At 54.2% G+C, this 27,401-nt stretch overlaps 1 protein-coding gene across 1 annotated transcript; it reads left to right on the forward strand.

The window, feature by feature from the left end:
• The first annotated feature begins 2,194 nt into the window (after positions 1–2,194).
• On the forward strand, positions 2,195–27,401 carry Rorc (RAR related orphan receptor C). Its single transcript, XM_051157662.1, has 11 exons — positions 2,195–2,357; positions 4,480–4,509; positions 17,078–17,163; positions 17,444–17,585; positions 18,706–19,218; positions 19,436–19,557; positions 20,910–21,042; positions 21,240–21,347; positions 21,506–21,616; positions 22,843–22,952; positions 27,162–27,401. The coding sequence occupies exons 1-11, from the start codon at positions 2,318–2,320 to the stop codon at positions 27,321–27,323; spliced, it is 1,557 nt and encodes a 518-aa protein (XP_051013619.1). The 5' UTR covers positions 2,195–2,317; the 3' UTR covers positions 27,324–27,401.

Here is a 27,401-nt window from a genome sequence, read left to right on the forward strand (position 1 = left end):
ACACACACACACACACACACACACACACACACACACACGAGCTGGAGAGATGGCTCAGCAGTTTAAGAGCACCAGTTGCTCTTCCAGAGGGGACCCAGGTTCAGTTCCCAGCACCCACAAAGTAGCTCACAACCATCTAGCACGCCAGTTTCAGGATGTCTGATATCTTTTTCTGTCCCCCATGGTGTACGGTGCACACAAATGATGAACAGACAAACATGCCGGCAAAACAAAAAATTAAAATTAAATGGAAAATAAGAACAAAAAAAAATGGGGAGGTGGAAGAGAGAGCTGGCGAGGCACAGAAAACTTGATGAGTAACAGACGGACAGGAAGGGGAATCCTGCAGGAGCACAAAAAAAGAGCAGGAAAGGCTGGTTCTAGGGTAGGGGTGAGCAAGGGAGGTCCCCATCCCCTGACTGTCCCATCCTTTCCCTACTCTCTCTTTCTGGCTGTGTACCTAGGTGGGGGTGACACCACCCAAACTTTGCCTTTCACTCAAAAGCTCTCCAGACTAACGTCATGTAGTCATGTATTGAGCAGAGCAGTATACGTGGGCCCATATTTACCAAAGGCCATGGAGAGCCCTAGTCAGTGAAGTATTGCCACAAAAAACATGAGAGGCAAGGTGTGATCCCGCAGAACCCACGCAATTAAAACTCAGGCACAGTGCTAGATATGTATCTGTAGTCCCAGCAATGGGGTGGTGGAGACAGTCAGCTCCCTAGGGTTCATGGCTAGCCAGTCTAGCCAAAATGGTGAGCTCCAGGTTCCATGAGAGCTAAAATTAAAAAATAAAAGTAAAAATAAATTAAAAAAAAAAAGTCACTGAGGAAGACACCAGATTTTAACCTCCAGTCTCCACACACACACACACACACACACACACACACGTACACACCTACATGCGTGTACACACACATGAACATGTACACACACACAGGACATGGGAATAGTCAAATCGTCAAAAGCCCTCAGAAGTCATGCCAGCCCACTCCACCCCCAAAAGCCCTTATCAATCACCCTAGGAGTTGGGAGATTTCTCCTAATCTTTGCCTCTGGGATTTAGGAAACTCAGTTCCCTAGAGACTTGGGCGCTGACAGTAGCAAAGGGTGCCGCTCCAAGGAGGGGCAAGGGTGGAGACTGGAGGAGTGCTGGGAGGGAGGGGACAGCCGCCCGCCCTCTCCACGCCAGGTGCCACGTGCACCAGGTGGAGGGAGTGGGCGAGTCACGAGGCCCTGGCGTGGCTGGCTCCTGCTCCGCTGTTTACCAGCTGGAGAAGACAGGAGGAGGGGCTGGGAGCCTCCTGCTGGCCGCCTGGCCCCTCGCCAGCCGCTGTTGGGTAAGCAGGAAAGCTAGGCCCAGCTAATCAAACTCTGGGTGGAGGCTGTGCCGAACTGTGGCATCCAATATCCACGGAAGCCTTGGCTCTTGGCCCTCCTCGGCCTCCAGGCCTCACGTGAACAGACTTGGGGGTGACGAGGAGGCATGGGGGAGGGAGGGGGAGGCTATGCTCCCCTCCTCCTAACCGGTTCCTCTCTTCTGCTCTCCGTTCCTCTACCCCTCACCTCCTCTCTACTTTGCTCCTCCTCCCCCACCCCATCCCCCCACCTCCCCCACCCCCCACCTCCCCCATCGCCATCCCCCCCACCGCCCCCACCTGGAGTATGGGAAGCACCCAGCAGCCTGGGAAATCCAGAGGAAGGCAGCGCAGGGTCAGATGGAGACTACCAGGCACGTGCTGCAGAAACCCAACCTGCAGATCCGTCCTGGATATCCGAGCCCCTAACACGCTGTCTTTTCTCTGCACTCTTCCTGTCTTCCCCTTTTTGCTTTTTGTCACCTGTCCTGGTCTGGTTAAAACACACACACACACACACACACACACACACACACACACACACACACACAAAGACTTGGGTTCAAATCTCAGCTCAGTCACAAACTGCCCTTCCTTAGCAAGTCTCCTCTATTCTGAGCAATGACGGAGTCATGATTGTGAGTACCACACTTGCTTGTGGAGTTCCAGGACCCGCAGTACTACTTTACCTCCAAGGCCTGGCAAGGACTCTGCACACAGTAGGCAATCAATAAGTACTTGCTCCCCTTTCACCTGCTTTTTTCTCAAGACTGCAGACACTGGGCCACTGCTCTCTCCCTGAGTCCCCTCCTAGTGCCAGGACACTCTGCCAGCCACTCCTTTGCCTGCTGACGGGCCAGGTGCTCCCTCCCTCTTCCCTCCTCCCTCCCCTGGGCCCTGCTCCCTGCCCTCCTGGGCAGCCAGGGCAGCAAGGACGGCACCAAGGGAGCTACCCCATGGACAGGGCCCCACAGAGACACCACCGAACATCTCGGGGTAAGAGGCCTTACAGCCCCGCAGGCAGGTGGAAAGGAGGAGGAGAGGGGTGGGAAGAGACTGGGGGTGGGGGCGCCAGGTGGAATTGGGGAGAAGGGAGGAGAGCACGGTGAAGGGATGGCCTGGCAGAGGGGAGCAGGAAGGTGGGATAGGACCAGGCTTTTGGTTAACTGTAGGGGAAACTGGAAGAGGGGTTAAGATGGCACCAGGAGGAGACAAGGAAGACCGGGAAGGCAAGAAGGAAGCCACAGGTTGGAGTGAGGGCAGGAGGGAGGAGCTGTGTTAGAGAGGCCAGAGCAGGGAAGGATGGGAAAGGAGCTGGCGCCCAGGTGTGAGCGGCCCCTCCCTGCCACAGGACCCTGGGCAGTCGTGGCTGAAAGGGCAGCGCCCCCACCCTCCTGAACTACCCTGTCTGTCTTTATGGCAGAATCGGGGTGCAAGTGCACCCTGCCAGCTGCTTCAGCTTCATCCCCACAGCCCTAGACTTTCCTCCAAGCTGACCCAGGCATGGAGTTTTATCTCCTCAGTGTGAGGCACCAGTGGAGCCGGGAAGGTGCGGGATGAACAGTCCTTGGCTCCACACCAATGGAGTGAAGGGGGGGTGGGTGGGCAGGGTGGGCAGCCCGAAGGGGTGGGTGGGCAGCCCCTCAGAACGGGACACTCCTCCCTTCCCGTGCTTGTCAGCTGGGAACTTAGAGAGAGTGAGTGACAGAACTACCAGCTTTCCGGGGCCACTAGGGGAAGACCCCTGTGGCCAACCAGGGGAGTGCCCCCCTACCAAGAGACTGCTCTGAACTGCGAAGCTGGAGGCCGGAGGAGGATGCCACGTCAGGGAGGAAACTGAGTAGGGCCGGGTAGGATTAGCAGGGAGGTGGGCATGTCGTGAAGCCCCACCCTCTTTGGGCAGACCTTCCCCTCCCCCACCCCGGGGAACCAGGCTACCCAGGCCCCGCTCACCACCAGGGCGGCAAGGAATTGCAGGCAGCCAGACTACAGGCTGCATCTCCTGGTGGAGGGACAGCGAGGGAGGGGCGGGGTGCCTGCCTGTGCCAGTCTCGGACAGCAGAAGACAAAAAGTAACAGAACTGAGTCAAAGGTTAGGGACATTACAGGCGGGGCTAATGGGCTTTCTGGGACAAAAGACTGGCCCTAGGCACTGTGTGGACATAGGACATTGGATGGAGCCTCTCTTGCCAAGGGCAGCCTCTCTAGGTGTTTCCCAGATGCTTACTGCATGATGACTTCATCCCAAATACGGGGCCAGTCCTGTGACTGTGTAGGAGCCGAGGCCCTTCTCGCAGCAGCTGCTCCCCTGGACAGCAGAGTGTTCTTGCAAACCTCCCTGAAGCACTCTGTGCTCTCCCTACCTGATCTCCACCTAGACCTAGCCATGAAGCCAAGCAGCAAGTAGCTTCCCTCTGCAGGCTCGTGGGCCACAGCGGTGGCCAGAGAGGGTCTATCTACAACCCCACCCCCAGCCCCGCCCTTCCTCTTCTACTACCCTCATCTATTCCCAGCCCCACACCTCTGCAATTCCCTCATCCTTCCTGGCACAGAGAAGCAACCAAAAGATTGCATCCCCACGGGGATTTAACTCTGGGTGCAGAATATTATGTACTTCCAATGCACCAGATACTAGAGGGTTCTCGCCGTTCCCCGGAGCAGCAAGCTGAACAAGCCAGACTCTGCCAGACGGGCTTATAATCTAGAAGGGACCGTGGCACACCTAGGCACAGTTGGCTGTCACGTCAAGTGCCGGGAAGCAGTGCACAGTGCTGACTGATTAAACCCCAGGGCAGGGGAGAGGGCATGGGCGGCTGCTCCAGACATCTGAGGCCTAGCCACATGAAGGCCTATGGGAGCGAGGCAGAGTGGCACGGGGAAGTCCTGGAGGCAGAGGAGCTGGGCACTTTGGGGACCTGGAAGAGGGCCAGCCTGGCCAAAGGGCAGAGTGATGGTCACTGCCGAGGGGGGCCAGCTTCTCCTCAGAGACCGGGCAGGTCTGGGGGCCGGGGATGGGGGTGGAATAGGGTACAGTAGGAGCCCGTAAGTGGGGAAGTCTTTGGCCCACCCTCCATGTCTTTCAACTGTTGACTGACCTTTCCTTCTCTTGTCTTTACAGAGCTGCTGACTGCAAAGAAGACCCATACCTGTGAGTAGTAGGGGTCTGGGCCAAGAAGGTGGTACTGAGTATGGCAAAACAGTTCAGTTCGGGAGGTGCGAGTTTAAAAAAATAAAAATGCCCAGGATTGGACAGAAGTGGAAGAGGCAGGCTGAGACTGCAAGGCCCAAAAAATGAGGACCAAAGGAAAAGACCTACAGGCCAGGGCAATGAAGGACCAAAAAGAAAGAAAAAAAAAAGAAAAAGAAAGAAACCCAAAGGGTATCAAGTAACAAGCAATGGAAGGAAAAGGGGAACTGTGAAAAGAGGAGGACAGAGGGCCGGACAGAGGCTCCAGCCGCTGGGCCAGGGCAGGGAGGAGGGGTAAGGCCACCCCAGACTCTGAACCCTGCAGCCACAGCGGGAGGCCTGGGAGCGTGCCCAAGGCTTTGTGGTGGCCGAGCCAGGTTTGGTGTTCATCTCTGTGGTTAACACATTCTGAGGGTGTGAGCAAGCCCGGAGCAAGGCTCTGCAGGAGCTAGAGAGCAGGGAAGCCTTGTCTCTGTAAGAGAGAACTGGACAGAGACACTGACTGTTTCTTGGGGTCCTGAAATCCTCGGACGACAGTATATGGGGAAGAGAATAGAGTTCTAGAAGGGCTCCCCAACGGACACTTGCAAGTATGCATCTTGTGTCAGCCCGTTGCGTCAGCCCGCAACCCAGCTGCATAGAGAGAGGCTGTTCCCCTTCAAAAGACGAATCCACTCCGCCAAAGCCCTGCCCAACAGTGTCACGCACATCCTCAGCACTAAGCTGAAGATGTCGATCTTGCCAGAGGCTGTCACCTCCTTTCCCCATAACATACTCTTTCATTGTCCACCAATTCCTCCCACTGCTGAAGCCCTCTACACCTCTTCCTGTTCCAGCATCCTTCCTCCTTGAGCTTGGGGCTGGCTAGGATGCTCCATTCTCCTGGGTTGGGGGTCAGGAGGGGGGGGTCGGGGCTGCTTGGCTCAGCATAAATCCTGATCGGCTTCATGTGCCGCTAGCCACAGGGCCCCACGGAAATGCTGAGCAGGTCCCTGGGAGGAAAGCGAGTCAGAATGATGTAGCGATGTAGGCGAGTGGGGGGAAGGGACCAGGGAGCACGCTGTGGGGGGAAGTGGGGGGGCCTTTTGGAGCAGTGGAAACTGCGGGGGGGGAACCAAGCCAAGCCTTCAGACCTGCCTCCTGTCCTTTTAGCCCCCCACCATGAGTGTCCTCCTGATCCAGGCTGGTCGCCCCCTCCAATCCAGTGCCCAAATCCCAAACCAGGATAGACAGCCTTTTTACTGGCTGAGGAGCTAAGGGCTCTAGCAAGCTTGAAGATGTCTCAAAGGGGCTGGCCCAGATGTTGAGCTCCACTCCCTCAAGGCCCAGGCCAAGAAAATAAAAACTGCCTCCCAAGTGAATAATCTCAAGAAAGGGACCCAAGCTGAGGAACCTAGGGGCCACACCCAGACCAGCTGGGGGCCAGAAAAGGAACCTCTGAGGCTGAGGTACCCTGAAGCAGACTGGAAAATGAAGGGGCCCATCAATAAGAAACCTCACACCAATAACAGAGGAACTCAGGTGCCAAGAGACTGGCCAGTCTGAGACACCCTCAAAAGCAAAGTTGAACCAGAGCCCTCCCTCCACCTCGTCCCTCAAGTAGATCTTTGGGTCACTCTGCCTGGCCTTGAGTCCTTACTCCACTGCTCACTACCTGTGAGACCTTGAGCAGGTTACTTAGCCTCTCTGTGCCTCACCTAACTTGTCTATGGAACGGTAGCTGCCACGCCGTAGACTGTTTTGTGGGGATTGTGAACCACACAGAACTAAGTCATTCCCAACACTGAAGTAAGCACTGCTGCTATGAGCGTGAAAATGGGGGTGGTCACTATCTGTGTTCCGGTCTCGCTCCTGGAGGCCTTTCTGAAGGATCAACTGATCCCACAGAATCTTGGGTATTTGCCTAAAGACACTGCCGCGGTCCTTTCCCCGGCCCAGGATAGCATCATATGTGCAAAAGGCAGAGGCAGGCAGATCTTTGTAAGTTCGAGGCCAGCCTGGTCTACAAAGTGAGTCCAGGACAGCCAAGGCTACACACAGAAACCTTGTCTCAAAAAACAAAAAAAAAAAAAAAAGGAACATGGGTGTGGTAAGAGGTCAGCAGCCTCCTGATTATACCACACTGGGTATGGCTGTTGACAGTCCACAGGGTCTCAGTGCCACAAGACACCACCCAAGACAGATATCCTCTGACTTACCTCTGGGACATCCCTAACCCTGGTGTCACCTGGTGAAGAGGGCCTGGGGTACTCAGGAAGAGGGGATTTCAAGCCAGGCCTCTGCCCATGAGCTCCACGAAGCTCCCCAGCTAGAACTAACCTGGCGAGTGGAAACAGCTTTTACCGCGGCTGTGGCTGTGGTTTTGGAATTTTCCAACGCCCCCTGTGATTGGCTGCCCCGCCCCTCACACCCTGCCCCAGACCCAGATTGGCCACATGGGGTGCCTGTCATCATACCCAGTGCACCCTCTGGGAGTTGGGGGGCTGTCACTTGGCCACCTGTGTGGTGTAGAGCTTAAACCCCCCCTGCCCAGGAACACTGGGGGAGAGCTTTGTGCAGATCTGCGGGCTGCACCCCTCTGACAGGGCTTTACCCCACCTCCACTGCCATCTGTGCGTTGTCCTGGGCTACCCTACTGAGGAGGACAGGGAGCCAAGGCCGCCAGCCTAGGCTCAGTCATGAGAAGTAAGTAAATGGGGCCACCTGGTTGTGGGGGAGCCTAGAGGGGTGTCTTGGAAACAGTGCCTCCTTGGCAGGGTGTGTCCCAGTCAAGGTCAAGATCTTCTGGGAGATGGGTGGAGTCCCGAGGGAGTTTCTCTCCCCAGGCAGCTTCCTCGGCAGCAATGGTCAACAAAGTGCTGAGTTCCAGACTGTGAGTTCTGGGAAGACTGAGCATGCCTGAGGTGTCCAGCCCCCTGGTTCACAAAAGAGGGGAGTGTGTCACCCAAGCGCTCCCAGTTGGGGCCAGGGGAGCTGGTAGAGGCTGGTAGTCATGGCCGCTGCTGGCCCCCAAACCCCCACTCCCCAGCTTACACTCCTAGCTCCTAGTGACAAGTTTCTCTCTGTGCCTCCAACCACAGAGGATGCTGACTCCTGAAGCGGGAGTATCAGCAGGCAGTGGGGGGCACAACTCATCATGGAGGGCCTCAGAACCTCCAGTCAGCCTCACCCACCCCCCCACCCCCCCACACCCCCACACACACAGAGGCATACACAGGCACGCATACCAAGACATGATGGCTAAGTACAATCCAGGCACGGAGTCCTTACTCTGTATGTGTGTGTGTGTGTGTGTGTGTGTGTGGGCGTGTGCGTACGCACATACACTTGCAGGTGCCTCCAAGTGCAGTTGCCCATCCAAGACAAGTAGAGATGTGAGCAGAAAACCCTTGGCTTCACTCCCTTCCCTGTTTGGAGCCACGGGCTGACAGCTGCTGGGCAGATGTCTGGGGCCTTTTTCCCTTCCAGCTGAGCAACATAGGCAAATCAGACCATCCTCCATGTATCCTGTAAGGGAGGCCAGAGGACCTGTCATCAAAGTTCAGGGAGAGTGAAGAGAAGGGAAGCTGGGCACCCTGAGGCCAGATGCAGCCTGAGCTTCAGCCTGGGGTCTTTCCACAAGCCACAGAAGGGAGACCATATCGGGTCCTGGAAAGACCCGTAGACTAGAAGTCTAATGAGCAGGTTCTGTCATGGGGTCACCTGAGGCAAGCAACTGAGCTCTGGTCTCTGGCCACAAAACATGATTTGGCTTTCACAGCGAAGTCGGGAGGAGTCTCCCAGTTCTAAGAACCCAGGACTCAAGAGAGACCCCCTTGGTTCCTAATGAGGCACCCCCCCAAAGGTGAAAGAGAATCTGCCCCTGCCCCCCCGCCCCCCTCCCCGTAGTATACCAGGAAAGCAGATCTGGCTGCGGTTGCGGCCTGCACGCAGGGGACAGGACTACAGTTCAGGTGCAGGAGCCTTGGTGGGAAGGAAGATGGAGGAACAGCTGACTGTCAGTCAGAGCCGCAGCTTCTTTTCCGGCTTCTTTTCCGCAACAGCAGAAGCTGTCGGACTTCTCAGAAACAGCCTCGGGTCAGCCCTGAGATGCCATATTTCTGCAAACTTCATGCCCAAGCAGAGAGCAGAAGTCCCCAACAGTGTCTGTGGGAGACACTTCGGGAGCTCTGCATTACACACATGCGCGCGCGCGCGCACACACACACACACAGTACATCCAAGTTTTCTGACCCTGTTGAGTGCCAGTTACCACCAACTTGGGAGAGAACAGAGAGGGCTTTTGGGGCCATGAAACACCAAAGAGCGAGGCCAGAGAAGCCAGGAGCAGAGTGAGCCTGGGAAATAAGTGATGAAAGGAGGTGATGTCCAGAGAGGAACTAGGGTAAAAAGCCCAGACATCACTGGCGCAGGTCATAAGGTACAGACACAGGGGCGGTGGTTAAAAAAAAAAAAAAAAAAAGGCAGAATGGAGGATGTTTCATAGTGAAACACCCCCCACCCCCACCCCAGCCAGCCAGCGGTGTATCCCAGGGAGACCCAGCCATCTCACTATTGGGAGTTGGTCCGTGTGGAATCAGCAGGTCCCAGAGGGAGGGCAGGTGCCACATGTCTATTCTTTTCCTTGAATCCAGCCACGATACTACAGAACAGTGGGCCACAAAGAACTCCAAGCACAACCCCCGCCCCCGTGTGTGTGTGTGTGTGTGTGTGTGTGTGTGTGTGTGTGTGTGTGTGTGTTGTGTGTACATTTGGTAGGTGATTCGTTGATTCGTTCCTTGGGGGTTCTGAGATTCGAACTCAGGCCATCGGGCTTTTGCGGCTATCACTTTTACCCACTGAGCCATCTCGTGGGCCTCACTTGGTTTTGTTTGTGTCTTTGCTTGTCGGTCTGTGACAAAGTCTCACAGAGCTCAGGCTGGCGTTGGACTCGCTGAGAAGGACCCCCAAGCACCTGACCTGCTTGCCTATGCCTCCCAGGTGCTAGGATTGCAGGGGTGTAGCTAGGGTGCGCCTTCGCACCCTGCTCTCTCTGGGCTTGCTTTTCCTTTATATTCACTCCTTCCTTCCCATTCCTACCGGAAATCCCAACCGCCTCAGGCTCAAGGTGATAGACTTGAAGAACCTTAATCTGTCCCACCGAGTGTTGATAAGTGATGCCCCTACCAGGGGCTCACTCACCCCTCCCCGGCCTCAGTGCTGCTGACTCAAACCAACAGAGAAGGGGACTTTCCCCATGCCAGTGCTCTCTAAGGAAGACACGGCCAGCCCTCCTCGGGGTCTCATGTTTATCCCCATGAATACTTGGGGTCTAACCTTCACTTCCGCTGCGATGAGGACGCAGCCTCTTCCCTGAGACTCCGAGGCTCAAGGTCTCCAAGTGGAGATCTCTACATGGGAACAGAACAGTAGTAAGATGCCACGGCCAGGTCTTTCTGTGTCTGCTTCCCTCTGCGGTGCCACTGCAGCTCAGGAGGCAGGGGAGGCTGCCTCGCATGGCTCCACTCCTGGGAGCTTCCTCCTGGTGATGCATCCCCTCCCCCCATCCGTGGCTTGTTTTCTCTGAGTTCTTTTCGTTCCCCTCCTTTCTCCTGTCCCAGACTGTGGGGGTGGCAGGGGCAGCAAGAGGGGGTTTCTAGTGGCTGGCTGGCTTCCATGGCTTTGCAAAACCTGTCTCTCCTTCGCCCACCTGAGTTTTTCAGTCTGGGATCAGGTGTGTCAAGTAGAAAATTCTCTCGAGGGCTTGCCTGGGCTAGGGATGTGCCCACCAGGTAGATGCGCGGTTCCCAGCCCTGCGGTGGCACCCACCACCTCCAGCAGAAACTGGAGGAACTGAGAGCTAAGGCAGCAGGGAGGTTGGCGAGAGGCTGTGGGACCCGAGGGACCACTGGCTAGAGCTGTGGTCTCGGTGAAGAGAGAAGGGGCCTACGTACGCTACGTGCAGCATTCCTCTTTCTCATTCAGCCATTCATTCGTTGCTGCAAAGAAAGGCTTAACAAGGGGTAACCTAGTCCATACCCGAAAGGAGCTGTGGCCTTCCAGAGGGGCCTTGGGTCAGGAGCTCTGCTGGGACACAGAAGTGATCTGACTTTGGCTCTAGAGAAGCAGATAAAGGGTGCATGAGCCAGCCAAGACCACTGAGGAAAGCTAGGCCCAAGGAACGGTATCTGTCTATCTACCATCTGTTTATCTGTCTCTCATTGTGACAGGCATGGGTCCCTCATCATCACCCTCACCTCACACGTGTCCGCCTTGTTGCATCCCACCCTCTTTGCTATCCTTACGCGGCTCATCCTCCAAGGGGTTACAGCTTAGTGATTGAGGACTCTGGCTCCAGTTACCAAGACCTGGATGTAAACTCTTTGTTCGGCCTTTTCTTGATCTGTAAAGTGGGGACAGTATTAGGGGACTCTCCGGAATGGTTGTGATCGTTAAAAGCATATGTAAAGAGTCCCAAGGACAATGTGATGCCTCAGCAGCTACAGGGCCTTGCTGTGCAGTCTTGGCAACGTGAGTTCAATCTCTAGAACCCACATGAAAGTGAGGAGAGAACTGACTCCATAGAGTTGTCCTCTGCCCTCCACGTGTGAGCTGTAGCATGTGTGCCCATGTGTATAGTAGGCACACATGCCATATAACAATCCATAAATACTTTTTTTTTTTGGTTTTTCAAGACAGGGTTTCTCTGGGTAACAGCTCTGGCTGTCCGGGAACTCGCTCCGTAGTCCAGGCTGGTCTCGAACTCACAGTGATCCACCTGCCTCTGCCTCCCAAGTGCTGGGATTAAAGGCGTGCGCCACTACTGCCTGGCCCATAAATACTTCTTGAAAAGAAAGCCAAGTGCGGTGGTTCACATTTATAATCCCAGCACTCGGGATGTTAAAGCAGGAGGGTCTTGCATTCCAGGCCAGCCTGAGGACACAGAGAGACCCTGTTTAAAAGGCGGGGTGGGGCGGTGAGACAGCTCAGAGGATGAAGAAAGGTCCTTGCTGTCAAGTTTGATAAACTAACGTTCCATCTCCAGGCCCCTGGTGGATGAAAGAGAGCACCAACTCCTATAAGCTGACCTCTGACCTTCACACATACTCATCCTGGTGTGTGGCTCATGTGCATGCACAACTAATATATTTCAAACAAACAAACAAACAAACCTCGATGCTGGGGAAATAGGGTAGTTCAAAAAGTACATGAGACCTTGGGTTCTGTCTCCAGCAAAACACACACACACACACACACACACACACACACGCACACAGTGTAGAGACTGGTGTGCACTAAGAATTCAGGCAGTGTTTACATCTGTCGTTATTCCTCCTTACTCAGTGTCCAATGGCCAGCAGGAAGAGAGGCACAGGAGAGAGAGCCCTAGCGTGCCTCGGCCCTGACCCGTTCCCTCTCTGCCCCTGGGCCTTCTGGAGTGAGACCCCCCTGGGTGGAAGCCCCTCTCTGTCCCCACCACTTCCTCTCTGTGGCTAGGCACCTGGTCAGGGCCCAGCGCCCAGCTCTGGGTATAGTCAAAAGCACTATCAATGAATCTTGCAGCTGTGAGCTGGGTGAGATTAGAGGAGGTGGGAGGCAGAAGTGGCTTGCCTCTACCGTATTTCTCCTGGTAGGAGGCTCTCGGGCATTCTCTGGAGAGCTGCTCAGGGCTGAAGCAATCCAAAGGAAGACTCTTTCTGGAGCTACATCATAATTACGCTTTTTACGTTACATTGGCAGGGAAGGCACAGGAATAAGCGTAAGTGAATTGGCCTGGATAAGGAATAGGCTTGACCTGGCTTGACCCCTTGGGAGGAGCAGCCTGGCACAAAAGCAGTGAGAGGGACTAAAAATCTTTCTATTCCAAGTATTGTCTCAAGGCAGAGAGTCCCGTCCTGGAGCTCCTTAAAGTACAGGCTCACCGAGCCCCGCCTTGGGCTGCTTGAACAAAGACCTGCGTTTGTTTTGTTTCGTGGTGCTGGGCCACGGAACTCAGGACATTGTGCACACTAGGCAAGGCCTCCCTTAATCAGCTACATCTGTGGCCCCAGGTCCAGTATTATAACAAGACCGCCAGGTTCCCTTTTCATGAAGTGCAGAAGGCTCAGTGCTACTCGCTCGATCATTGTAAGCCTGCTCCAGGCATTTCTGCTTTGGTGAGAATGGAGTCAGAGGGGTGGGCGGTCCTTTTTGAAACAGGGTCTCAAACTCATGGCAACCCTCCTTTCCCGGCTTTCTGGGTGTCGAGATTTCCCGACTTGAGGGTTTCCTTTATGATAACCTTCAGGAGACAGGCATACTGAGGGGACAGCAGGTGAGACAAAAGTCCTAAGAAAGCATTTGCCCAGAGTCTAGCTGCTGCATGAGCCATGGGCCAGGGGCTGGCCTGGGGGCTCCTGACCTTTGGTTGGCTCCAGTTCCTGGCACCGGTGAGCCCTGAGATGGTAAGTTCCTGGCAGACTAGGCTCCCAGGCAACAGTTTGAGTAATCCTGCGATTACTCAGCACCCCTACCCAAGCAGGGTTCCCATGGCCTGCCGCCTGCTGTTCAGGGACTGGCTCACCCTGAGAGTCTTCTTTTTCCGAGACAGGGTTTTTCGGTGTAGCCTTGGCTGTCCTGGAATCACTCTGTAGACCAGGCTGGCCTTGAACTCACAGAGATTCTCGCCCCCCCCCACCCCTTTCTCTGCCTCCCTAAGTGTTGGGATTAAAGGCTACCCTGTGAGTCTTAAAGGTTTGTCATGGAAGGTGTTTCTCAGCTCCTCTCACCACCTCCCTCCCAGCCTTTCCCCTCCTTTCTTCCCCCAGCCGCAGGCATACACACACACACACACACACACACACACACACACACACACACACACGTACGCGCGCGCGCGCGCGCGCGCGCACACACACATATACACACGCTGATACTTTCTTTGATATTTAAGTGTTTAGGGTGGATGGTACTGAAGGAGGTGGAGGGGGAGGGGAAGGAAACTTAGAGAAACGCAAGAAGCCAGGTGGTGTGGAGCCACAGGGCCAGGACACAGCAGAGAGTCCCCTCCCAGGCGGTGTGGAGGCACAGGGCAGCCACAGGGCCAGGACACAGCAGAGAGTCCCCTCCCAGGCGGTGTGGAGGCACAGGGCAGCCGCAGGGCCAGGACACAGCAGAGAGTCCCCTCTATTTCTGTTGTCTCTCCATTGCTATAACCATTTCCCCACAGTCCTGGACCTCTCCGTCTCTTTGGCTTATTTGGCCAGGGATTCTAACCCAGAGAGCTCCGATCCTATGTGCTTGTGTCGCTGTGGACCACTGCCGTGGACTGGCGATGGGGAAGGTAGAGGTAGCTGGGGGCCCAGGGCTCTCTCTCTCTCTCACACAGGCACCAAATCTTCCAGTCCTTGACTGGCCACATCTCTTCTAAGACAGCAGGGACTACTCACACTGTGGTCAGGCTCCTGGGCTAGGAACAACAGTGGGTCAGGTATGGGACAGGAGGTGTGCCTGGGGTCATCCGTGCGGTCAGTGTACACACGGCACGCGGATGTGGCTCTTGGAGAAGGGAAGAGGCAGGGAGGCTTGTGGTTGCCTGTTGGGCCAGGGCCTGAGTTCCCACTGTGGCTTGGCCTAATCTCCCTACCACTTGCTTTTCTGGGTGACCTATGTTGGTTTCTCCCTCTCTCTGGTCTTAGGGCCACTAAAGAGAGCTGTACCCACAGGCTGTAGAGGGGAAAGCGTATGCAAAGCCTGTGGGCCCGTGTGCTTCTGCCAGCCTGCCATGCCCATGGATTTGTTTTATCTCAGGCAGGCAGTCATAGCTGGCCCTTGCAGTGTCCTGCCCTCCACGGTGTGGCCTGCTCTCTGACCTGAACAGCAGGCAGTGTCACTCCCACCCTCATTCACTGCCAAGAAAACTGAGGCTGCGAGTGTTGTGACTGGAAGTGTGCGTGCGCCCACACTTTCCACCCTTCTTCCAGGCACCCAGGACTCCTCTTGTTTTTCCTCCCCCCCCCCCCCCAGCATTTAAACCAGTTTGTAACTTACAGGAAACAATCCAAAAAGAGCTCTTGATGTCTGGTGGCCACAGCTTACTGTGCAGTTGGCGGGTGGCAGGTATGTCTGGGGGTGGGACAAAGAACTGAGCTTTAATGGAGGGACTTCAGACGCACACGTGGCAATCCCTTGAGGAGACAGCTACTTAGTCTGACCTAGCTCTAGGCTGGCTTCAGTAGAGCATGGTTTAAGGGTGATGGAATATTTGGGGAATATTTTTTGGGAAGTCACATCAGCAGGCCCATGTGTTGTTTGGTTTCTGGAGACAGGCTGGCCTTGAAAACTCACTATGTTGCCAAGGATAATCTAGATCTCCTGACTCTCTTGCCCCCACCTCTTAAAACAGCGCCGCCCAGCTAGCAGGGTCACATGGGACCAGGCAACAGGCTGGAAGTGAGATCACATAGGAGTGACTTTGCTCTCCATGAGGCACTTCCTCTGTCCCTAGGGCGGGGACACATCACAGAGGAAAAGGGGCTTTTACTCTAGACCATTTTTCTGGCCTGCTCTCCAGCTCTAGTCTCTCCACTCAGGGAAAGCCAGAGGTCAGTCAGTGATGGACACACACACACACACACACACACACACACACACACACACACACACTTGAGTCCTTAGATGTGCTGCTGAAAATATCTGGAGTGGCTGGCCTCTAGGCCTCACTTAGCTTCTGTTTCTTTTCTCCTCACTCCAGTCCTTCTAGTTCTTCTTTAGTTTTTGGTTTGTTTGGAAGGTTTCTCTGTGTAACCCTGGTTGTCCTAGAACTCACTCTGTAGACCAGCCTGGCTGGCCTGGACTTGACAGGGTTCCACCTGCCTCTGCCTCCTGAGTGCTGGCAGCAAGGGCGTGCTCATCCAGCTCCCTTTTACAGAAGGACTGGAGGAAGGCCTTTCCTGTCCCTGTGTGGCCTACTCTCTCTTCCAAGGGTGACTGGCATCTCTGTGTAGCCCAGTGGCTTGGTGTGCCTCATGTGTCTCTTGAAACACTGCAGAAAGTGGTATGACTGACAGGCATGAGACAGAATAAAGGAAATCCACCTGGGGCCACAGCAGGGGGCCACAACAGCAGGCCACAGCAGGGGTGATCAGGCAGCCTTACAGTGAGTTCAGCAGGAATGAAAATTTGTGGGTTTTGTTTTGGTTTTAGTTTGTTTCATTTTGGTTTTCCAAGATAGGGCTTCTTTCTCTGTGTAGCCCTGGCTGTCCTGGAACTCTCTATATAGACCAGGCCTGCCTCAAACTCACAGAGATCCTCCTGCCTCTGCCTCCTGAGCCCTGGGATGAAAGATGTGTGCCACCATTGCCTGTTGAAAATCTTGGGCTTTAGTAGCCAAAAAGCAAGCTCTACTCATCAAAGATGCACATGCGCACTAGCACAGACAGCATACCATCAGTCCACGGGCCACATGTATGTTTGTTTCTTCTTGAGACAGGATCTTACTATGTAGCCCTGGCTAGCCTAGATCTTGATATGTAGATCAGGGCTAGCCCTGAACTCACAGTGGTACACCTGCCTCTGCCTCCCTAGGGTTGGAATTAAAGGTGTGTGGCATCATGCCCCACAATCCACTTAATACTTTTCATTTGTGCACACACACTCATATGCAAGTGTGCCTTCAAACGTGTCGAGAAGCCCTGCACATAACACACAATGAACCGTTCAGGAGAGTGGGCGTGTAGACCTGGCACTCAAGCAGACTAGCTGTGCGAGCCTGAGCCAACCAGTTCCTCATTTCTGGAGAGAACAGGTGAATGGTGTGGGCTTTCATCTCGGCCAGTTGTGACACAGTCATGTTCCGGGCTCACACTGAGGGGCCTAGATGCCTTTGTACATATCCTCTTACACACTGCACGCAGAGCACTATTTTGTGCTGATTCTGGGGCCAACCATCTGGAAACCCTATGAGGGCTCCTTCGGCAGTCAGCAAAGCCGGGTCCGGCCACACTCCAGGCTCCATCTCTGTTTCTTCCTAGTCTCTCTGAATCCCACTGTGGTAGTCTCCCTCAGTTCCTGTTCCTGTGTGCCCTTCTCTCTCTTCCAGGGGTGACTGACATCTCTGTCTAGTGCCCAGTGGCTTGGCGTACCTCATCCTCCTGCCACGTCTCACACTCTCTCCATGGGCTCTAAACCTCAGCGAGGGGGTGGGGGGGGCAGGAGGCACAAAGGAAGCCCCTTGGGCGGGAAGCAATGAGCGCTCCTCAGGCCCTTCGCAGGATAGGAGGGGCCACTGGAGAGGTTCAGCTTGAAGGGCTGAGCAGGTGGCCTCTTTGCAGCTGCTTTCTGTCTCCATAAAAGCTGATACAACTCCCAGCTGCGTTTGTGAGTAAAACACAGCCTCCTCAGACTCTTTACCCCCCCCCCCTTCCATGATGCAAGAGGGCATGTTGGAGCTCACTGGAGAAGCGGGCCAGGGGTGCGGGGAACACCGTACCCCTACACCTGCAGCCCCAGGTTCATGGTGGTGAAGTCCAGAAAGACATATCCTGAACTAACTTCTCCTCTCCTCTTCCAGCGCAAATCGAGGTGATCCCTTGCAAGATCTGTGGGGACAAGTCATCTGGGATCCACTACGGGGTTATCACTTGTGAGGGGTGTAAGGTGAGTTGGAGGCACCCGTCTGCAGATGCACACCTGGCTGTTGCAGTGGTCTCCCAAGGGTCATGAGCAGGAGGGGGGAGGAGGAGGAGGAGGAGGACCTGTCTTGTTGTGGGATGGTGGAGGTCTGGGGACTTTGGTGGGTTTCCGGCTATAGAAAGTCCTGAGGCCAGTGCGCGTAGGTCGCGTAGGTCGGAGGCGGTCCTCAGGGCCACTCGAGGAGGTGGTCCTCAGAGCCACTCGAGCTCGGCACAGGTGGGACAAGCCGTCTGTGTCCTCCCAGGGCTTCTTCCGCCGCAGCCAGCAATGTCACGTGACCTACTCCTGCACCCGGCAGCAGAACTGCCCCATAGACCGAACCAGCCGCAACCGATGCCAGCACTGCCGCCTGCAGAAGTGCCTGGCTCTGGGCATGTCCCGAGACGGTGAGGATGTGGGGGGGGAAACCCCCCTCCCCAGGACTCCCTGCACTCTCTAGATGCGTCCTGGCACTTGCCAGACAGGGTTGGCCTGCAACCACGCCCTGCCAGGCCCTCTGGTTATTCTTTCTCACATAGCCCTTTGCCCCATCTTTTTGAGGATCCTTGGAGGCTCCTCAGAGTCCCTCAACTCCAACCTCTGCTCCGGAAAACTTTTCCCAGCATCCCATCATACTCTCTTCTCCTTTTCCCCTCTAAAGAGGTCTCTTCATTCTGCCTTCTCCAGGCCTAGACCCCATCCAGTTCCCACATTGTTACCTCCTGCCCTGTCACCCAAGTTTAGCTCCATCTCCCTCTGAGCCCTGCGTAAACCATTCTGGGGCACAGGAGTGTAGTTAGGGACGGCTGACATAGTTGGCTTGTGAATGACCCAGGAGGTGGGGGATAGAATGTGGCATTCCCAGGGCCTCATCCACTGTCTTCACCACAGAAGGAGCCCTGGGTAGAGCGGGGGGGTGCGTGAGGTGAGGAGGGAACCACGAGGAGCCTGTCAGCATTTTTCAGTGCTCAAAATAACGAAGTGAAAGGAAACATTCAGGGGTGCAAAGGGGCAGGCGGGGCGAAGGGCTGTGCCCCCACACCTGGGAGGGGTTGGGGGAGCGAAAAGGGCAGGAAAGAGAGAGCAGAAGAGGATGTTCAGAAGCAAGCCACGGAGCCTGGGTTGGGCTGTGGTAAGTATCTAGGTCACCAGGGAGCCTGCAGACCTGACCACAGGGAAACCTGTGTTCGGCAGCCTTTCCCTTCCTCCAGCCCTCCCAGATAGGCGAGCTGACCCCAATAAAGCCTGAGGCCCCCTATTTAACCCCCACCTCAGCCCTGCTCTCAGGCCCCAGCCCAAGCTCATCCCTCGAGTCCTGTCACTATTAGCATCTAATCTAAAAACCTGGAAAGACATTGCTGGGGAGATGCAAATGCCAGTGAGACAGATGCTGACGCTTAAGCTCCCAAAGATAAAGCTCATCCGTGGGCAGAGCTGGAGAAATGGAGCTCGGGGTCTGATTCATGCGCCAGTTGACCTTGTGCTGGCTTCTCCTGCCTCCTGTACTGATTCCTGAACTTTCTTCAGCTGTCAAGTTCGGCCGGATGTCCAAGAAGCAGAGGGACAGTCTGAATGCGGAAGTGCAAAAGCAACTGCAGCAGCAGCAGCAGCAGCAGGAACAAGTGGCGAAGGCTCCTCCCGCAGGGGGTCATGGGGCAGATACACCCACATACACTTTAGGGCTCCCAGATGGGCAACTACCACTGGGCGCCTCACCTGACCTACCTGAGGCCTCTGCTTGTCCCCCTGGCCTCCTGAGAGCCTCAGGCTCTGGGCCGCCGCCATATTCCAACACCTTGGCCAAACCAGAGGTCCAAGGGGCCTCCTGCCACCTTGAGTATAGCCCAGAGCGAAGCAAAGCTGAAGGCAGAGATAGCATCTATAGCACAGACAGACAGCTTACTCCTGGAAGACGAGGACTTCATTTTGAGGGACCCAAGCATCCTGAGCTTGGGGAACCAGAGCAGGGTCCAGACAAGCACTGCAGCCCCGGTTTCTACAGAGCCCCAGAGGCACCGTATGCCTCCCTGACAGACATAGGTGAGCATCTGGGAAGGCTGAGGGTGGTGGGAGTGAGGGGAAACCCTTCCCGGGCACCCCTTGTAACCAAACATTCACCCTAAGGATTCGGGAAATCCTGGGCAAAGAGCCAAGGGAGGGGGGCAGCAGAGCAGGATGGAGCAGGCAGAGGGCCTCTCTATCAAGGCCAGGGTGGGAACCCACGGCCTCCAGCTGCACCTTCCTCTTCTGGCCCCAGAGTACCTGGCACAGAATGTCTGCAAGTCCTACCGAGAGACATGCCAGCTGCGACTGGAGGACCTGCTGCGGCAGCGCACCAACCTCTTCTCGCGGGAGGAGGTGACTAGCTACCAGAGGAAGGTGAGGGCAAGAGACATTAGGGAAGGGAGGGCGTTACCCCACCACTACCTCAAGAGCCCAGAGATGGCTCCTTTGCAGGTGTGCGAGTGGTGGGATGCCGCAGACAGGCTGGTCACAGGTGTGTCTGTCTGTATCCTGGCGCTTGGATGAGAGTGTGTCTGCAGCTCCTGCTTATGCAAAGTTTGCCTAGCTGCTAGCAAGTACTTCCGTCCTCTTCCACACAGACTTTGCCACACCACCTTTCATCCCCGGTCAGAAACTGATACCAGTCCGTATCTGAGGGCCGTTTATTGGCCACCCTTTCTTGCCAGGCACTGTAGCTTTGATGACGTAGTCCAACCAGCAGCCTCTGAGAGCTGCACGTGTCTAAAGACAGTGGTGATTAAGTGTGGCCCAATGCAAGAATCACAAGGGGTTTTTGTTTGTTTTGTTTTGTTTTGTTTTGGAGACAGGGTTTCTCTGTGTAGCCTTGGCTGTCCTGGACTCACTGTGTAGACCAGGCTGGCCTCGAACTCACAGAGATCCACCCACCTCTGCCTCCCAAGTGCTGGGACTAACGGCATGTGCCACCGCACCCTGCTTTAAAACATGAGGTTTTTTATAAACAAAAAACAAAACAAAAAGCCCTGGATTCCCAAGTGTGAATTGTATTAATAACCATGTCATATCACAGTGTCAAAGGTTAGAGGTGCCTGTGAGATCCTCCTCAGCCCTTCCAACAACTGACCTCTGAGAGCAGCGTTTACTTGGAGGCAGAGGTACTCAGGGTCACCAAGTGATAGAGTCAAGTTCAGATGTGCTCAGGGTCACCAAGTGATAGAGTCAAGTTCAGATGAGAGGTTCTACAATGTCTGCTGTCTCTTCTGTCCCACTCTGGGAGCAGACAGCACTAGGTAACAATGTGTACATTGCACGTGAAACTGTATCTTGTACAGTTTCCCTTCCTCCGGAGCAGCTGTCACAGTGTTGCAGGAAGGCCATCGCCTCCTCTCCAGAGCCACTCTGCAGGGATCTGGGGAGTTCTCTGAGTTCTCTGGCAATGTTTTCTCTCCCATAACAGAATCCTGATATCTCTAGCATTGAATGGGCTTCTCAAGAGACTAGGTTATTAGGGAAAAGGGAGCTTGGGGTTAAGAAATTAGACGTTTTCATCCCTTATACATTTTCCCAGGTTTCTTCGGCCTGAGCTGGGGGCTATTAGTAAGTGGAAACCCCATGATAGGAACTGACCTTGGGTACATTTGTGCTAATAGGCTTGAGAGTTGGAGGCATGCAAGAGCAAAACTCACACCCTCAGTCTGTGGGGTGCAGGGGCTTGGGAGGGTCACAGGTCTCATCCCCTGTCCCTGCAGTCTATGTGGGAGATGTGGGAGCGCTGTGCCCACCACCTCACTGAGGCCATTCAGTACGTGGTGGAGTTTGCCAAGCGGCTGTCCGGCTTCATGGAGCTCTGCCAGAATGACCAGATCATACTACTGAAAGCAGGTGCCCCTGGGGAGGGCAGGCCGGAGGATGGGGTGAGGGGAGAGTGTGGGCTGGGATGGAAGCAGAGCAAGCCTGGGAGACAGAGCCAGGGCCAAGTGGAGGGAGCTAGCCTAAGGAAACCAGGATGCTGAGGGAGTCGGCTACCCCGCCCCACCTCTGCTTACCACTGCCCGCCCCGTCTCTCTCCCCTTATCCAGGAGCGATGGAAGTCGTGCTGGTCAGAATGTGCCGGGCCTACAACGCTGACAACCATACAGTCTTTTTTGAAGGCAAATATGGTGGCGTGGAGCTGTTCCGAGCTTTGGGTGAGGGGCCAGGAGGAAATGAGAAGTTCCCAATGCCAACCCTATCTACGTAAAGCCTCTAAATGGGGGGTTGATGGTCCCCCCAGCTCTAAACGCCAGAGGATGGTGTCCTTGGGGACCAGCTCCCATGTTTACTCTCTTCATCTCCACCCCGGCAGGCTGCAGCGAGCTCATCGGCTCCATATTCGACTTTTCCCACTTCCTCAGTGCCTTGTGTTTTTCCGAGGATGAGATTGCGCTGTACACTGCCCTGGTTCTCGTCAACGCCAGTGAGTGTGGCTGGGCATGGGACAGGGCGCTCTGGTGGCTGGGGCGGCCTTTGAAAGTGGCTGCATCGGGGAGGTTGTTGGAAGTAGCAAAATGAGCTCTGCCCAACGCTCCCGTAGAATAGATTAAGGCGTCCAGGTGAACCTTAAGATGGGGCAGCACTCAGTGGGGCAGCAGTAGCACAGAGCAAGGAGGCTGGAAGACAGTGAGCCACGTTTCCTGTAGGTGCTAAACTACTGGTCAGTGCACAGCACTGGCTCCTTTGCTCATCAGAATCACCTGGGGAGCTTTAAGAACGGATTGAGTAGCCGGGTGGGTGTGGTGGAGCACACGCCTTTGATCCCAGCACTCGGGAGGCAAAGGCAGGTGGATCTCTGAGTTCAAGGCCAGCCTGGGAGCCAGGACTACACATGAAACCCTGTCTCAAAAAAACAAAAGCAAACCCAAAAAACAACAAAAAAAAAACTGATTGAGTGCCTGGGTACCACTTCCAGATTCTGATGTAACTCATCCAGGCTGTACCTAAAAAACCTTAACAACTGCCTCCAGATTGGGCCACTAAGACCGAGAATGGCCACCTGATGCGAGCTCACTTTGAGACAGAGCGCAGGCCGATGGGGCAGGCGCTCCAGTGCCCAGGCCACTGGGCTAGAGCTGCTGGGCCGAGCCAGCTGCACACTGAATATCCAGAGGACGCAGAGAAGTGGGTCTAAGGCTCTGGGTTTGTTACTTGGCAGTATGTGTCTTCCGCCTCTGCTAACATGGCCTCAGGCTGGAGGCAAGACTTTGTAGATGACCTCTGAGTATTTGAGGGAGTTGAAGGAGAATGGCAGACTACGTAAGAGGCCTTGGTGCCTGCCCGGGCCACTTCAGGGGGTCACCTGTCTGAGTCGCTCTCGTAGGAATGGGGAAGCACTCTTCCAGCATCTTACCCCCGTGACGGAAACCTAGTGCCGACATTGAGTGAGCAGCTACCTGAAATACCAGGTTACCAGGCACAAGGTAGCTTGGAGTTAGGAGGTGAGCAATTCCCACCCCTTTCATGGCTGCCTGGTTTCCCTAGTAGTTAGCTAAACAGGCCCAGGATCCCATAGCTTGTCGTCATCAAACCAACACACACACACACTTTTTAGATACACCTGCTCCAAAAAGATACATGACACCATTTTGCTGGGCACGACTGTCTTGTGTTGTTTCCGTTTCACTCTGGTCTCATCCCTCCCTTCAGACCGTCCTGGCCTCCAAGAGAAGAGGAGAGTGGAGCATCTGCAGTACAATTTGGAACTGGCCTTCCATCACCATCTCTGCAAGACTCATCGCCAAGGCCTCCTAGCCAAGGTAGAGCAGTCCATAGGGTGGGAAAGACCGCGCCCACTGCCGGTCCTGCGGCATCAGGCCCAGGGTCTTCGGGGGCAGAGGAGGGGTGCGGTGCTGCAGTGCCGCACTGTGTCGGGGTGTTTGCAACAGCAGCGAGGACTGCAGGAGCCTGGGTTTCCAAGTGCAAAGAGATGGGACGTTAGCCTGGAATTGAAAGAGACCTCCAGGGAACCATTCAGTTTAATATAGCCAGCGCTTACCCAGCACCTGCTTATACAAGGCACCGTGGAAAGACACAGAGAGGCAGCTCTTGTCCCTGGTTAGATATTTTAATCTGGTATAAAGAGACTTGTGTACCTTCTAAATACAATGCTAACTTGGAGCAGAATGTGCGATGTTTTAATCATGAGGTTAACAAAGTGCTTTTGATGACATATCTCTTATCCTTGTGGCAACCCAGTTATAATAGGTCAGTTGTTAAAAAAATCTCCCTGTAGCAAAAAAGTTATTTCAGTGACATGTATTAATTGATAACACAAGTCTTAATCCCAGTGCTCTTTCGACAATATCCCAGGAGCCCCTAATTTATTATTATGAAAGCTCTCGGAGGCACAGCATGGTGGTGCGCGCCTGCAAAAACAGAACTCGGGAGGCAGAAGGGAGAAAGAGGCACACAAATTCAAGGTCATCCTCAGCTCCATAGTGAGTGTGAGGTCAGCCTGGGCTACATTTAAAAATGGGGGGGGGTTGGAAAAATATTATGATGGTGTAGACAGGGGTTCAAGGTAATTTAAGGGGGCTAGTGAGATGGCTCAGTGGGTAAAGATACTTGCCACAGAGCACAGCACGATGGCCTGAGTTCCATCCCTGTGACCCGCATGATGGAAGCAAGAATCTCACTCCTGCAAGTTGACCTCTGACCTGCACACACACAAATAAAAAAATGTAGACACACTCCACAATCTGAGAGTAGAGAGGGCAGAACATAACTGCTTCCTTTAAAGAGGTGAGGTAAGAGCAAGAGACCAGGAAAGACACAGGTTTAACAAACGTTCACAGGGCAGAACAGGGATCCAGGTTTGGAATGGATGAATGGGACTCTAAGGAGGCCAAATAGTAACAGAGGGAGGATGGCTCGTGTGTGTGTGTGTGTGTGTGTGTGTGTGTGTGTGTGTGTGTGTGTGTGTACATGTGGGCACATGTGCAGAAGAGGATGCCTGTAGAGGCCAGGTAACCTCAGGTCTCATTCCTTTGGTGGTCCAACCTCTTTATGTTTTTCTTTCATTCATTCATTCATTCATTCAATGTGAGACAGGCTCTCACTCGCCTGGCCTGTGATTGACCTAAGACTACTGAGAGGCCCCAGAGATTTGCCTGTCTCCACCTCTCAAATGTTGAAATTACAAACATGTACTGTTTCGTTAGGCTTTCTCTTTCTTCTTTCTTTCTTTTTGTTTTTGTTTTGTTTTTCCAAGACAGTGTTTCTTTGTGTAGCCCGGACAGGCCTTGAACTCAAAGATCAGCCTGCCCTCTGCCTGCCAAGTACTGGGATCGAAGCCATCAGCCACCGCGCTCAGCTCTCCCCTGGCTTTCTTTATGTGGGTTCCAGCCCTCATACTTGAAGGCCATCGCCTTATTTACTGCGCCGTCTCCCCAGCCCTCATGGTACTTTTGGTAAATGTGAGGTCAGAAGCTGGGGTGACTAGTGAAGCAGAAGACGAGAGGCCAGGAAGCTCTAGAGGGACAGCGTCAGGGAAGAGACATCATAGGAAGAGTGAGAGCTCTGCACAAGGGAGCCAAGACTAGAAAAGTGCTGCATTCAGAGCTGCCGCTGGGGAATTTTTTTAGGCTCTATCTGCATGCACACCTGCAGCCCAGAAGAAGGCACCAGATCTCATTATAGATGGTTGTGAGCCACCATGTGGTTGCCGGGGATTGAACTCAGGACCTCTGAAAGAGCAGCCAGCACTCTTAACCTCTGAGCCATCTCTCCAGCCCCACCACTGGGGAATCTAATGTACAACCTATGTGAAGGACCTGTCCATGTAATCATTTGCTTAGGTCTTATTTGGGTCCACTTTGGTGTGTTTTGTATTATTTTTTTGAGGCAGAGTCTCATGGAGCCAAGGCTGGCCTTGAACTCATGATCCTCCTGCCTCTACCTCCTGAGTGCTGAGATCACAGGCATGTGCCACCATGCCCAGCACTGCCCGATTTCTTCTCCTCCTCCTCCTCCTTCTCCTTCTTCTATTTTATTTTATTTTATTTTTATACAGTGTTCTGCCTGCAGGTGAGCCACCAGGCCAGAAGAGGGCACCAGATCTCATTATAGATGGCTGTGAGCCACCATGTGGTTGCTGGGAATTGAACTCAGGACCTTTGGAAGAACTGACAGTGCTCTCTGAGCCATCTCTCCAGCCCCCGCAGGATCCACTTTCAAATTACATCACACCTCCCATGATGTACCTCCAGCTATCAGTCACAGCTGGGCTATTAAACTCCTAACTCAACCTCTGCCTCTATCATTGTATGGCATGTCAGAGCCACACACACTCTCTCAGCGTCCACCCTGCCCGTTTTAAGAAGGAAAGCCCATCGCCTGCCTCTTGCACTCTCCAGTCTCCTGTAGTTGCCAAAATTCAACTCTAGGGTCTGTGTTATGATCCCCTGGACCATGATGTGACCCTTGGCCTCTTCCCCACTGACTTTGCACCATCCCTTCTGTCTCCCCTACTCTGACTACACTGTTTCTTTGCTAGTCCTTAAACATACATTGCCCGGCCCCATCTCTCTCGGGGTCTCTTGCACTTGCTGTAGTCTCCCTTCTATTCTCTCCCCTGCTTCCAAATGTTGATTCATGCCTTCATTCAGAACAGGCCTTCCCTAAACAACCACCCAACAGGAGACGGACTCCAGCCCTCAGCCTGCGTTAGTGTCAGATAAGGCTGTACGCCACTTGCTAACAGGAATATGCTCTAAGAAATGTGTGCCAATAGCTTCACGTTGAGGGGCGCCACAGGGTGTACCCAGCCGCACTGTGACTACACCTTTAACACTAGGGGACCACTGTAGTCTGAGGTTCATAATTCCCCAAAGAGTTGTTAAGCAGCACAGAACCATTTTTATGACTCCATGGCTACTGTGTATTAAGTGTGTAAATTTAATAAAAGTACATTTTATCCACTGATGTTATGTCAGAGCTTCTGACAGTGCCTCACCTAGATTCACCAAGTTTCTCAACAGACATCTCTGGGGCAGGGGTGAGAAAAAAACTATTGAAGTAACCCGGGCAGAACCAAGTACTTCAAAAGGACGATAAAGTCAAGAGATGTGAGGAGTCACCTGCTGCCTGCTTCTCTCTGACTGTTACCTTTCTAGGGAGCTAAGCTGAGAAGGGGAAGCTTTTAAGTTTTAAGAAAGAGGTGTTTTTTAAGTCTCGCCTCATTGGCTGTAAATTGCCTAGAAAGGATGGTGTGTGGAGTCTTCTTGGTCCCTGCCTCTGGCCCCATGGGCTTTTGTAAAGGTGCACCTTTCCGTTGGTTGAAGGCTGGGGCACTGGCTTACTACTTACTGTGTTGGTTGCCTGCTTAGAAACTCTGTTTAGTTCAGACAAGCAGTTTGCTGAGCATTCGTGCCAGCATTGTAGCAGGAACAGAAGACGCACAGTGAGAAAAAGACGGGCGGACCTTATCTATGCACACATGGGACAGGGAGGCAGACAAATGGGATCCCTTTTCTACAGTGTAGCAAGTGCTGCTGCCCAGAAGGAAGCCTACAAGAAGGGCTTTACCCCAGCGAGGGAGGGGAGTCGGGCAGGGGAGGGCTATCCTCAGAAGGGCTGACACTGACCGTGGGAATCAGCCGAGCAAAAAGAGTTAGGTACTTGAGACGACCAAGGCAAAGAGCCGTGAGAGCAGTCAGTTCATGTGTGGGCAGAGCCGTTTCCGCCCTCACTGAGGCAGGCCCTCGTTCCAAGCCAGGCACAGTGCTAAGGGTACAGAAGTGGCCTTCAAAACCGAACCCAGAAAATGTTCACCTGTCCCGCACCAGTTCCATCTTCCCTTCGGGTTCTGGAAACACATATACCTAACCAGTGGGACTGGCTGTTCCGGTGGGGGCAGGTGCGGGGGAGGCAGGGAGGGTCATCCTAGCTCGGTAACTGCATGAAGATGTGTTTGCTCTGGTAAGCACTGAAGTACTGATCCCTGTTCCCTCCTAACCTGCCCGCAGCTGCCACCCAAGGGGACGCTCCGGAGCCTGTGCAGCCAACATGTGGAAAAGCTGCAGGTCTTCCAGCACCTCCACCCCATCGTGGTCCAAGCCGCCTTCCCCCCACTCTATAAGGAGCTCTTTAGCACTGATGTCGAGTCCCCCGAGGGCCTCTCCAAGTGATCTGAAGGAAGGACAACTGCCTGCTCCCTTCAGCGCGCTGGCTGGCCTCCCTGGACTCCGTTCTCGCAGCCTCTCCCT

The sequence above is a fragment of the Acomys russatus genome, chromosome 15 (assembly GCF_903995435.1).
Source record: "Acomys russatus chromosome 15, mAcoRus1.1, whole genome shotgun sequence".
Classification (NCBI taxonomy): Eukaryota; Metazoa; Chordata; class Mammalia; order Rodentia; family Muridae; genus Acomys; species Acomys russatus.

What these genes read in the sequence shown, in the direction of transcription:
- Rorc (XM_051157662.1), top strand. Translation starts at nt 2,318, where the DNA reads ATGGACAGGGCCCCACAGAGACACCACCGAACATCTCGGG. An exon ending in ACACCACCGAACATCTCGGG is followed by an intron (nt 2,358 to 4,479) that starts GTAAGAGGCCTT and finishes TTGTCTTTACAG; the next exon opens with AGCTGCTGACTGCAAAGAAG. An exon ending in CCTGGTTCTCGTCAACGCCA is followed by an intron (nt 21,617 to 22,842) that starts GTGAGTGTGGCT and finishes CCCTCCCTTCAG; the next exon opens with ACCGTCCTGGCCTCCAAGAG.